We start from the raw sequence: 13,560 nt of genomic DNA, 5'->3' as shown, positions 1-13,560 counted from the left end.
GTCAGCGGCTGTGCAGACGTGACGGCTCGTGACGACGCCGGGAGTCGCCGGTGCAGCAGCGGGCAACGCCCTCCGCTGGCCGGTCCTTCGGACAGGGTCATTGATGACGACGACGAACAGCGACTGAACGTCCAACCGGTCGTACCGATGCCGACGTCCACCTCTGATGCCCTTAAATAGTGCAGACCGCTGCTGAATCCGCCGATTACGCGGAGGCGTTTTTATTAGAATGTTATTGATGAGTTGGCTAACGCAACCGTGCCACACGTGGCCCGCGCCTGCGTAATTCTGCTAATGCTGCGTTCTGGCTGTTGATGGTTGCTGCGCATGTACACACATACCGACACTCGTTGCAGAACTGTGTCACCTGCATAACGTGCCAGCCAGCCTTTGTCCACTGTCTTCCGTGAGGGTGGCGCATCTCGCACTGAGACACACTAAATCACAATTTCGCATCATATTTCCTAAAAATAACCCCTTGTCCTCTACAGCTGATACAAAAGCACATGTGAATTATCAGTGAAACAAGAATCAAAGAATGTAGTTTTATGGAGATCTACTGCTCTCTGTGCACTGTCAATTATCAATAATATCACTCCCTCACTTGATTTTAATTCATACATTGCTGTATGTGACACGTAGATAAGATCTTGAAATAATATTTAAAATTGAGAGCAGAATGGTGTCTCATTTTAGTCTTGTGTTATTGATAATTATATCAGTTGGATGGTCACACGTGATGTGTCCAGTAAAGTACACGCGAATTTGCTGACTGCTATCAAATACTTATCATATAATTTTAAGAAAACTATTAAGTGAAAAAAATTGGCTTTTGCACACCTTTGAATCTGATATCTATGTTCGATAAAGCACCGAATTTCTTCCAGTCGTTCCTCATAGTTTGTTTGATTCGTCACGTTAAATAAAGGATTGCGCAAAATTTTAAAGCGTTTGCCGTGGTAAAAACGCTTTGTGTAAACTTTTTGTAAAGTTAATTTTAGCCCATAAGTTTCTGTGTATTGCTGTGTGTGTAATATAAACAAGATATTATTTAAATCTGCGAGCAGAACAATATCCTATTTTGTTCATGAGTTATTGGTTTTTATATATTTGGCAGATGGTTGCAGGTGATGTTCCCGTTTTGGTCTTTGCACTTCAGAAATCGTGTTTTTGTAACAAATGTCATATTTCATGCATATTTTGATGACCAAACCTTTCATGGTACACTTCATTTTTGCATTTCTAAAAATACGCATGTTCAACATATAAAGTTCATTTTTCACATAACCTGTCATAACAATATTGCCATTGACTTGTTTTCGAACACAGACATTATTATAACTAAAATTAGTACTGTAGTCTCTGCAGGCAACGGCTCTCACAGAGAACAGATTAGCACTTGCATCAGGGACGTACAAAACATTGTCGTCTATTCTAGCATTGTACCATTTATTGTTTCGTCAAATTTGGACGTAAACTGTTCCTTGACCGTACGCACACGTTTTGATATCTTGTTTTCCCAATGAAATTACTTGAGGAACACCAATTTCACTATACAAAACAAAATTCTGTGGGAGTGATATGATTTGTAGCGTCACTGTCGCAATACAATTTATTTGGGTCACTGTGATTACTACTACACAGACCCAGGGTCTAGTTTAGCAGGGGGTACAACCCGTCAGCTTTGACCAATGACGTCAGAACTGGCCAGAGAGCGTGTATTACAAAGACGAAAGAGCTGAGAAGAATGTTCAGAAACAAAGGAATACAAGAGAGATTAGAATAGATTTACTTTCATTCCAATTGATCCATAGTGAGGATGTCCTCCAGGATGTGGAACATGTCAGAAAAACCGCAATACATGACAAATATTTACAACTAAAACAAATAAACTAATGTACCATTCCACAGGTCCCAAGTGGAATGATCGTAATTTTTTAATTTACACTATATGAAAGAGTCATTTTACAAATACTAATGCACTGAAAAACTGTACTTTACATATATAAGGGCCAGAAGTATTTTCATGTTAATGATATCGCGTGTTTGTATCTTAGTATTTCACCGCAAAATACAATGGAAAGAAATGAATGAAATATATTACTAGGAAAGAATACATCACGTTACATGTATGTCAGTTGTATCTCGAAACTCTTTAGGACTGTATTGCTTAAGTGCAGTAGGTGATACAAGTTCAGCGTACGTCGATTTCTTAGTTTCAACTAGCATTGCTGTCCTGTTGTTCACCTGAACTATGTATCTCCTGCTTCACTAAACCGAAAATGAAACACCGGACACATATTAGAAGCTCACTGTAAGTGTGTTACTTAAGTACAGTACGGAATACGAGTTTGTCGTAAGTCGATTTCTTCGTTTTCACTAGCATTACTTTCCTGTTCTTCATTTGAAAGATGTATCCTCCGTTTCAGTAAACCGTACGTGGAACACGGGATACAAATTGTAGATGTGTTGTTTATTTCGTCTGTGCTATTACTATCAGTCCTTTCTTATGTACATATCAGTATTACTGATGACAGAAAGACCTACTTATGTAATATATGTATACCAGACTTCCTCTGACCACTATATATGTTCACTGGTAACGAAAAGGTGGAAATAGACATAAGTTATATTTGCAACCTGTGCCACAACTGAACTACACAGAGACAAGAAGACGACACATCTAGAATTTGTGTCCCGTACTTCACTATGGGGTACAGTTTTCTTGTTGCTTTGGACGCTAATAGTAACCCATTCGTTACTTGAACTACATAGCTATATGCAACATTTGTATCTTGATCGCCAATTGACATATATAGTGTCAGTGTAAAGGCAAAGAGAAGGACGGGATACAAATTTTAGTTGTGTCAGGGGTTTCGCATGTGATATAGTAAGTACACATTCGAAAATGTACTGATACTTGTGCTGGGAAAGGAAAGAAGATCGACAGGTGAGAAATTTCTATTACGTACTTCACAACACGAAAATACACATATTGGTGGAATAAAACAGTGAAATGTGTTAAAATAGTGAAAGAAGCAAATGGAAAAGTGAACTTACCACACGGAAATATAGAGGAATAACCGAAGCTCGCCTAGACAGACAGTAACGAAAATTACATACCCACAAACAGAAAAATCTATTCCTATAAACGAAAATAAGGCAGTATAAATTGTCCTACAATAACAAACTAATACTCCAAATTACCTCAATATCATTGCGAATAATTTTAATGTACAACGATAGCGCTTATCCGGAACACAGAAGTGTTTTATTATCTATGCCTCGAAGTGAAGACATTACTATCTATGACTAATTTATCGTCAGTGGTCAAAGCCGCCGGTTTGTATCCCCTGCTTCACTAGACCCCCCCCCCCCCCACACCCATAGCATATGAAGTAAATGCAGCGCGTTCACTTTCTTGCTTCTTCTCTTTTCTTTTATTGCTGTCACGAGTGTTCTGTGGACACTCTGCTCCTCAGTGACCTAACTGTTTGCATATATTACACGGAAACTTCTGCTTTAATTGTGACTTCGTCATCTTTACTTGCTGAATACTTGTTTGCCGTTTTTTGTTTTAAAAACGACGAAAGTTGCACTTCCATTAATGTCTTGTTCACGCAGTTCAATAGTACAGAGTTTTTCAAGTAATAAATTCAAGCTTTGCTTTTCTATCGGTATAGTATCCAAGAGATCCTTAAAATTGTCGAAGTCTTTTCCCAGTGTAGACAAAATCCGACCATTTAAGATTCGTTCAGGTAGCGTATTTTCTTCATGTTTTGCTAATTCATCGTTCAGGTCCACAAATAACATTTGCAGTTTGGCCACATGTGCACTAATATCTTCCGTTTCATCACGTTTAACGCGGGAAAATGTTTCAATCAACATATTCAAACGCCGTGAACTGCTACGTTCAAATCGGGTGCGTAATTTGTCCCAGATTTCTTTAGCATTCTTGCACGTTAAGACGAGTTCTGCAACGGGTTTACTTAGCGCACTTGCTATAAGATTTGCTGCCTTTGCGTCGTCCTTGTGCCATTCCACATACGCTTCTTTTTGTGCACTTGTCGCATCTTGCGGCAACTCTACACGTTCACGCGTAACGTTAATAATAACTTCTAATCCATATGAACTCAGCACCATACAAATATGCCATTTCCATTTGGCCTAGTCCTCAGGTTTTTGAAGCTCATCAATGCTGACCTTATAATCGCCGGTAGCAATCATGTTTCTTTACAGGCATAGGCTCATTTCAAACATTGTTTTAATTAAACTATGTTGTTTGCCTTTACACGTGTAGTGGATCCGTAAACTGATGAAAAATATTATTTTAAAGGCAAGGAAACATTTTATTAACTTTATAGTTACACCCTGGATACGAAAAAAAACCACATTTACTGAAAGAAACCACATAAGTTACACAAAAGCAAAGAATAAAGATATTGACACCAGAGTCATGAAGCAGCACATAAACATAAACCTCTAGGAATTTTTTTTCCCTTTTCTTTTAACAGTTCAACACAGACGCTACTGATAATGTTTTTGTCCTAAACATATGGTGGAGTGCGTTTGCAGAGTTTAGCGCGTCGCCATAGATCCTAACCACCATTCATGCTGCTGTATCCCAGAATAACAGTACTCGGAGAAGCAAGTGTTTACCGTGTATGGCAAAACAATAACCTTGTAATGCAAAAAAGTTTATGAATACGTTCCCGAGCCATTCGATTAAATCTTTTACTTACAGAAATTTAGAAAGCATCCTCTAGTTGAACTAACGATATCCCAAATGTTGCCTAAACTCTGAGCATTGACATATTGTTCTGTTAACGTCATCGATGGACGGGCTGTTTGAATACTAACGTTGTTGGTAATGTGAATCAGTCGGTCGCACTGCTTGGAAATAAAAGTATGGACCAAGATTAGTGTGTTTTCCGTTAGTAAATTATTTCTGGGATTCGATAACGGAACCATTATTATGAGCATCCCTATTCATGAACTGTCGAGTAATCCAACTGCTGCATGGAAAGAACTGTCAAAAAATCAGAAAGTGATTAAAGTTCAAACGGGTCCACCGAAACCTTTGATACCAGATGATAAGGTCAGCAGAAATTATGACGATAATGCAATTAGCTGTACCGCTGAATACATTGCTATTTTGCAAAGTAGCATGTGTAATATTTTTCTATGTCTTTCGTGTACAAGCCAGTCGAAGTATACTTATCCCCTCCTTTACTTGTTTGTTGACCATCCGTAGACAATATGCGTTTCTAGCAGTAGCTGGTAGAAAAGGGAAATTAAACGCGGTGACCAAGTGAAGATTTTGTAATTTCGACCGAACTTTTCGCAGGCAATAACTGATGTGATAATACTCAGACAATAGGCACTGTAAATAAAGCTCAAAACGCTACTAGAGGCATGTATCATATAATTTTAGTTTTGGTGTTACAAGCACGAAAGTGCTCGTGTATGCGTTCATTTATCATATGAATGTATGGATACATAAATACTGCTTAACGCCGTAGCCTATAAGAATCACCGTTGTTGAAATTAACATTATTATAATTTTGTCTTATCTGTTGTGAGCAGTACTTAGTGTTATGTAGTAGGTCTATAAATCTTAACATTCATAATTTAAAGTTCATATAAAAGTAAAAGGTGGTTGAACCAAATTTAATTACGTTAACCGGTGCAACTTTTTGACGTCAGTAAAGTGCAGCACAGTTGTGTTACTGAGACAATGCTCTTCTTGTGCTGGCCTGCTGGTGTGTGAAATACTATTAGTCTAACCCTATACTTTTTACAGAGTTGTTATTTTTGTTTATGTTGTCTGTGCCAAAATTTAAAGGTCTGTGGTAGGACATACTTGATATTCTGTTGTTTACATGAAATTGTAGATCAATTACATGTTTTTACAGACGTTTTTTGTTGCCATGCAGGGCTTATATTGGTGCGACACCCCTGAACATAGTGTGCCTCCTTCTAGTAAAGAATTGTATCCTCACTTTCTCTCTGTCATTTTTTTCTCCATTCTTGCTGAGGGAGATTTTAGTATATGTAACACATTTTAGTATATGCAACACAAATGCTCCCTTCAGCAATGGATATATAGTTTGGCATTGTGTTTTATGTGTATATAAAATGCTGTGGACACTCCTCCAATAACTACTTTTCACAACTCTTTTAAATTTTCAATTCCCAGTAGTACATCATACAGATCTATTGAATAAGAGGAAAAAAATCTGAATGTGAGGGTCAAATTTGATATTTCATCAAGAAAGAATGTCCTCATTTTTTAGAATGGACATTCTTGCACCCTATCTTCAATGTTTGTTAATTATTTTACGTTAGTTTCAGGACATATATTGTGTATTGTTATAATTCTCAGGTAGTTGGATTGGCATTGTAGTAGTATAAAATTGACTACCACATGAAGTCTGGCACTGTTCAAATACCATTCAAAATTAAAATAATAGAGAATGTTTCTTCTATGATAGTTGCATTAGCCAGCAGTCACAAAATACAAACTTTCATTTATATCTCCAATTAATATTTGAGAGTAGAGTCTCCTTATACTGGAAGTCACCTGATGGTTCTTTGAAAAGAAATTGAAATCTTAATGTGTCAGATCAAGACTGTGTGGAGACTAGACTACATCAGGCATTCAGGGGTATCTTCTTTTTGGAATGATTGCTTTACATTTCCATGGATTGTAACACTTTCATTCTGCAACTTGCCTCTTTGGTTGCACAAATCAGTAAAGATGTTGATTAGCATGATATGCACACTCTCTGATGAACACCAGAGGGTGAAACATTTCCACTAGTAATACATGAATGTCACCTCTCAATTCACAGTTTGTGAGTCTTACTTTATTTATTCACTACATGAGCAAGACCACAGTACAGACTATTCTAGACATGCTATATGTTCATATGCATGAGATCAAATATTCAGGCAGATGGAAGTTACTCTGTCAGCCATCCTGATGTACGTTTTCTGTGGTTTTCTTAAAACACTTAAGCACATGCTAGGATGGTTCTTTAATAAGGCCATGGTAGACCATGAATGCTTTCCTTATGGACCACTTGCCTTATCCCTGTAATGGGTGTTATGTATTATGTGTGTTGCATATTTTGAGCTATCAATTTGCATTGTATTACCTTGACCATTCCTGTATCATTGTGAGATGATCCTTGGAATGAATAAAGATAGATAAATAATGGTCAGCAACAAAAGCAAACAACAAATGATTAAATAAAAAGTAGCACATGTGTATGAATATTTTGTGTTTTTCAGATGAAACTCATGTTAAAGGAGGTTTGTCACAATTGTTTACGAAATTCTTATTGAATGTTTAATATATAGGTAATTGCTTAGTCAGAGAACACTATTTTCATATGTATTGTACATTACTGAAAGTATCTGAAAAGCAGATTGTTCCCTTTCATACCAGCTCTCTTATTGGTTCCATCCTACACAATTTTTGATTTATTGGAGTAGATCATAAATTGCTGATTGTAGAGTTTCTTGGCGTCATGAATTATATTGACCAGGTTCTTCTTGATACAGACTACAATTATCTCAAAAAACTCATTACTGTATCCAGGTAGCAGCCATTTATTTTTGCAAGGCACTCTTATTCCTAAAGTTAGCTAGGTTTTTGAGTCCTTTTGTGTTGATGTTGTATAGGTGGGGATTTTATTGGAAACAGCATGTCGTAATGGTGCTGCAGGATACTCATAAATTTCTCGCTCTTACTGTCAGTAACATTGGTATAATAGAGACATTTCCAGCCAACTTTGTTGAAGAGATAGGTGACAACTGCTAAATTACTTTTGTTGCCTACAGATCTTTTGTACACATATTGTAATATTTGTATGCTTAGGGCCTAGATATATTTAGCATAGTCATGATCTGATAAACCATTAAAGATCTTGTGTAATTTTTGAACTGATGCCACACCTACATCAACAAAAAGACCAGTACTGGCAGAAGAGATAGTAGCTGTTTTTCTTATAGATTTGTTTTTCATGTTTTCCATGTTATAACTTTTTAACTTATTATTTGTTTTTGGCAAGTTGTGATGTCTCTTAAGAAATCTTCAAGGAATTTAACTATTGTAAGTATAAACAAAAGGAGCAAGTAGAGGAAAGTGAGTGGTAGGGGCCAGCCACCAGCCAAGCATAGTTCATTCTCGAGTGCAACAGGTTTGCTGTGTTCCCTGTTTTTTTAGCTATGTGCAGTGCCTTGTGAAGTGTGGCTGCCCCCCACCTCTTGCCACTGCAATCTGTCAATCGCAAAGTTATTTTAATCTGAGTATCACTGCTTCTGCTGTGGTTGTTGTTGCTCTTGTGCTTGTTGTCATTATCGGTCCAAAGACTAGTTTGATGCAGCTGTCCAAGCTAGTTTGTCATATGCAAGCCTCTTCATTGCCTATTACAGAACTAAAAAAGAAATCAAAATTATGGCTCTTAAACAAACATTATTAGAAGAAACAAAACTGGCATTCTACAGATTGGAGCGTGGAATGTCAGGTCCCTTAATTGGACAGGTAGGTTAGAAAATTTAAAAAGGGAAATGGATAGGTTAAAGTTAGATATAGTGGGAATTAGTGAAGTTCCATGGCAGGAGGAACAAGACTCCTGGTCAGGTGAATACAGGGTGGTGGTTGTTGTTGTTGTTGTTGTTGTTGTTATTGTTGTCTTCAGTCCTGAGACTGGTTTGATGCAGCTCTCCATGCTACTCTATCCTGTGCAAGCTTCTTGATCTCCCAGTGCCTACTGCAACCTACATCCTTCTGAATCTGCTTAGTGTATTCATCTCTTGGTCTCCCTCTACGATTTTTACCCTCCACGCTGCCCTCCAATGCTAAATTTGTGATCCCTTGATGCCTCAAAACATGTCCTACCAACCGATCCCTTCTTCTAGTCAAGTTGTGCCACAAACTTCTCTTCACCCCAATCCTATTCAATACCTCCTCATTAGTTACGTGATCTATCCACCTTATCTTCAGCATTCTTCTGTAGCACCACATTTCGAAAGCTTCTATTCTCTTCTTGTCCAAACTAGTTATCGTCCATGTTTCACTTCCATACATGGCTACACTCCAAACAAATACTTTCAGAAACGACTTGCTGATACATAAATCTATATTCGATGTTAACAACTTTCTCTTCTTCAGAAACGCTTTCCTTGCCATTGCCAGTCTACATTTTATATCCTCTCTATTTCGACCATCATCAGTTATTGTACTTCATAAATAGCAAAACTCCTGTACTGCTTTAAGTGTCTCATTTCCTAATCTAATTCCCTCAGCATCACCCGATTTAATTTGACTGCATTCCATTATCCTCGTTTTGCTTTTGTTGATGTTCATCTTATATCTTCCTTTCAAGACACTGTCCATTCCGTTCAACTGCTCTTCCAAGTCCTTTGCCGTCTCTGACAGAATTACAATGTCATCGGCGAACCTCAAAGTTTTTACTTCTTCTCCATGAATTTTAATACCTACTCCAAATTTTTCTTTTGTTTCCTTTACTGCTTGCTCAATATACAGATTGAATAACATCGGGGAGAGGCTACAACCCTGTCTCACTCCTTTCCCAACCACTGCTTCCCTTTCATGCCCCTCGACTCTTATGACTGCCATCTGGTTTTTGTACAATTTGTAAATAGCCTTTCGCTCCCTGTATTTTACCCCTGCCACCTTCAGAATTTGAAAGAGAGTATACCAGTCAACATTGTCAAAAGCTTTCTCTAAGTCTACAAATGCTAGAAACATAGGTTAGCCTTTTCTTAATCTTTCTTCTAAGATAAGTCGTAAGGTCAGTATCGCCTCCCGTATTCCAACATTTCTACGGAATCCAAACTGATCCTCCCCGAGGTCCGCATCTACCAGTTTTTCCATTCGCCTGTAAAGAATTCGCATTATTATTTTGCAGCTGTGACAAATTAAACTGATAGTTTGGTAATTTTCACATCTGTCAACACCTGCTTTCTTTGGGATTGGAATTATTAGTTTCTTCTTGAAGTCTGAGGGTATTTCGCCTGTCTCATACATCTTGCTCACCAGCTGGTAGAGTTTTGTCATGACTGGCTCTCCCAAGGCCGTCAGTATTTCTAATGGAATGTTGTCTACTCCAGGGGCTTTGTTTCGACTCAGGTCTTTTAGTGCTCTGTCAAGCTCTTCACGCATTGTATCTCCCATTTCGTCTTCATCTACATTCTCTTCCATTTCCATAATATTGTCTTCAAGTACATCGCCCGTGTATAAACCTTCTATATACTCTTTCCACCTTTCTGCCTTCCCTTCTTTGCTTAGAACTGGGTTGCCATCTGAGCTCTTGATATTCATACACGTGGTTCTCTTCTCTCCAAAGGTCTCTTTAATTTTCCTGTAGGCAGTATCTATCTTACCCCTAGTGAGATAACCTTCTACATCCTTATATTTGTCCTCTAGCCATCCCTGCTTAGCCATTTTGCACTTCCTGTCAATCTCATTTTTGAGACGTTTGTATTCCTTTTTGCCTGCTTCATTTACTGCATTTTTATATTTTCTCCTTTCATCAATTAAATTCAATATTTCTTCTGTTACCCAAGGATTTCTAGCAGCCCTCGTCTTTTTACCTACTTTATCCTCTGCTGCCTTCACAACTTCATCCCTCAGAGCTACCCATTCTTCTTCTACTGTGTTTCTTTCCCCCATTCCTGTCAATTGTTCCCTTATGCTCTCCTTGAAACTCTGTACAACCTCTGGTTCTTTCAGCTTATCCAGATCCCATGTCCTTAAATTCCCACCTTTTTGCAGTTTCTTCAGTTTTAACCTACAGGTCATAACCAATAGATTGTGGTCAGAGTCCACATCTGCCCGTGGAAATGTCCTACAATTTAAAACCTGATTCCTAAACCTCTGCCTTACCATTATATAATCTATTTGATACCTTTTAGTATCTCCAGGATTCTTCCATGTATACAACCTTCTTTTATGATTCTTGAACCAAGTGTTAGCTATGATTAATTTATGCTCTGTGCAAAATTCTACCAGACGGCTCCCTCTTTCATTTCTTAGCCCCAATCCATAATCACCTACTATATTTCTTTCTCTCCCTTTTCCTACTGACGAATTCCAGTCACCCATGACTATTAAATTTTCGTCTCCCTTCACTACCTAAATAATTTCTTTTATCTCATCATACATTTCATCAATTTCTTCATCATCTGCATTGCTAGTTGGCATATAAACTTGTACTACTTTAGTAGGCATGGGCTTTGTGTCTATCTTGGCCACAATAATGCGTTCACTATGCTGTTTGTAGTAGCTTACCCGCACTCCTATTTTTTATTTATTATTAAACTTACTCCTGCATTACCCCTACTTGATTTTGTATTTATAACCCTGTATTCACCTGAACAGAAGTCTTGTTCCTCCTGCCACCAAACTTCGCTAATTCTCACTATGTCTAACTTTAACCTATCCATTTCCCTTTTTAAATTTTCTAACCTACCTGCCCGATTAAGGGATCTGGCATTCCACGCTCTGATCCGTAGAATGCCAGTTTTCTTTCTCCTGATAACGACGTCCTCCTGAGTAGTCCCCGGCCGGAGATCCGAATGGGGGACTATTTTACCTCCGGAATATTTTACCCAAGAGGACGCCATCATCGTTTAACCATACAGTAAAGCTGCATGCCCTCGGGAAAAATTACGGCTGTAGTTTCCCCTTGCTTTCAGCCGTCACAGTACCAGCACAGCAAGGCCGTTTTGGTTAATGTTGCAAGGCCAGATCAGTCAATCATCCAGACTGTTGCCCCTGCAACTACTGAAAAGGCTGCTGCCCCTATTCAGGAACCACATGTTTGTGTGGCCTCTCAACAGATACCCCTCCGTTGTGGTTGCACCTATGGTACGGCCATCTGTATCACTGAGGCACGCAAGCCTCCCCACCAACGGCAAGGTCCATGGTTCATGGGGGGCAAATAAATACAAAATCAAATAGGGGTAATGCAGGAGTAGGTTTAATAATGAATAAAAAATAGGACCATGGGTATGCTACTACGAACAGCATAGTGAATGCATTATTGTAGCCAAGATAGACACAAAGCCCAAGCCTGCCACAGTAGTACAAGTTTATATGCCAACTAGCTCTGCAGACGATGGAAGAGATTGAAGAAATATTATGATCATATAAAAAAAAAAATTGTGATAGTGAAGGGAGAGGAAAATTTAATAGTCGTGGGGGACTGTAATTCTATAGTAGGAAAAGGAAGGGAAGGAAAAGTAATAGGTGAATATGGAATGGAGGTAAGGAATGAAAGAGGAAGCCACCTGGTAGAATTTTGCACAGAGCATAACTTAATCATAGCTAACACTAGGTTTGAAAATCATGAAGGAAGATTGTATACGTGGAAAAGGCCTAGAGACACTGGAACACAGAGATTTAGGAACCAAGTTTTAAATTGTAAGAGATTTCCAGGGGCAGATGTGGATTCTGACCACAATCTGTTGGTTATGAACTGTAGATTAAAACTAAAGAAATTGCAAAAAAAAAAAGTGGAAATTTAAGGAGATGGGACCTGGATAAACTGAAAAACCAGAGGTCGTAGAGAGTTTCAGAGAGAGCATTAGGAAATGATTGACAAGAACAGGGGAAAGAAATACAGTAGAAGAAGAATGGATGGATTTGAGAGATGAAATAGTGAAGGCAGCAGAGGATCAAATGGGCAAAAAGACAAGGGCTAGTAGAAATCCTTGGGTAACAGAAGAGATGTTGAATTTAATAGATGAAAGAAGAAAATATAAAAATGCAGTAAATGAAGCAGGCAAAAAGGAATACAAACGTATCAAAAATGAGATTGCCAGCTAGTGCAAAATGACTAAGCAAGGATGGCTAGAGGACAAATGTAGGGATGAGGTATATATACTATGGGTAAGATAGATACTGCATTCAGGAAAATTAAAGAGATATTTGGAGAAAATAAAATCACTTGTGTGAATATTAAGAGCTCAGATTGAAAACCAGTTCTAAGCGAAGAAGGGAAAGCAGGAAGGTGGAAGGATTATATAGAGGCTCTATACTTGGGTGATTTGCTTGAGGGCAATATAATGGAAATGGAAGAGGATGTACATGAAGATGAAATGGGGGATACAATTCTGTGTGAAGAATTTGACAGAGCACGGAAAGATCTATGTCGAAACAAGGCCTCAGGAGTAGACAATATTCAATTTGAACTACTGATAGCCTTGGGTGACCAAGATGTATGAGACAAGCGAAATACACTCAGACCTCAAGAAGAATATAATAATTCCAATCCCAAAGAAAGCAAGTGTTGACAGGTGTGAAAATTACCAAACTATCAGTTTAATAAGGCACTGCTGCAAAATACTAACACAAGTTTTTTACAGATGAATGGAAAAACTGGTAGAAACCGACCTTGGGGAAGCTCTGTTTGGATTCTTCATCTACATTTATACTCGGTATGAAGTGGGACAAGCATGCAATGGCAGTTGTGGGGAATGCAGATAGTCGTCTTCGGTTCATTGGTAGAATTTTGGTAGATTTGG

General features: G+C 38.3%; 2 protein-coding genes across 7 annotated transcripts in view; one reads left to right on the top strand and one right to left on the bottom strand.

The window, feature by feature from the left end:
• Window positions 1–3,543: 3,543 nt before the first annotated feature.
• Window positions 3,544–4,143, bottom strand: LOC126267783 (uncharacterized). The gene has a single exon (XM_049973088.1). It carries the CDS (start codon window positions 4,141–4,143, stop codon window positions 3,544–3,546), a length of 600 nt encoding a protein of 199 aa, XP_049829045.1.
• Window positions 4,144–4,450: 307 nt separating this feature from the next.
• Window positions 4,451–13,560, top strand: part of LOC126267051 (metallophosphoesterase domain-containing protein 1) — a 68,465-nt gene continuing 59,355 nt past the window's right edge. The window contains exon 1 of one of the 6 annotated variants that reach the window (XM_049971883.1): window positions 4,451–5,098. In XM_049971883.1, coding sequence (XP_049827840.1) covers window positions 4,976–5,098 — 123 coding nt within the window. In that variant the 5' untranslated portion in view covers window positions 4,451–4,975. Of the gene's footprint in view, window positions 5,099–5,135; window positions 5,414–5,673; window positions 5,763–5,820; window positions 5,846–13,560 lie in introns of those variants that run through there. The other 5 variants (XM_049971884.1, XM_049971886.1, XM_049971885.1 and 2 more) reach the window with 5 other exon arrangements.

This window comes from Schistocerca gregaria, chromosome 4 (assembly GCF_023897955.1).
Source record: "Schistocerca gregaria isolate iqSchGreg1 chromosome 4, iqSchGreg1.2, whole genome shotgun sequence".
NCBI classification, from domain to species: Eukaryota; Metazoa; Arthropoda; class Insecta; order Orthoptera; family Acrididae; genus Schistocerca; species Schistocerca gregaria.
Note: the sequence above shows the minus strand (reverse complement) of the source record. Positions and strands in the feature narration are given on the sequence as shown.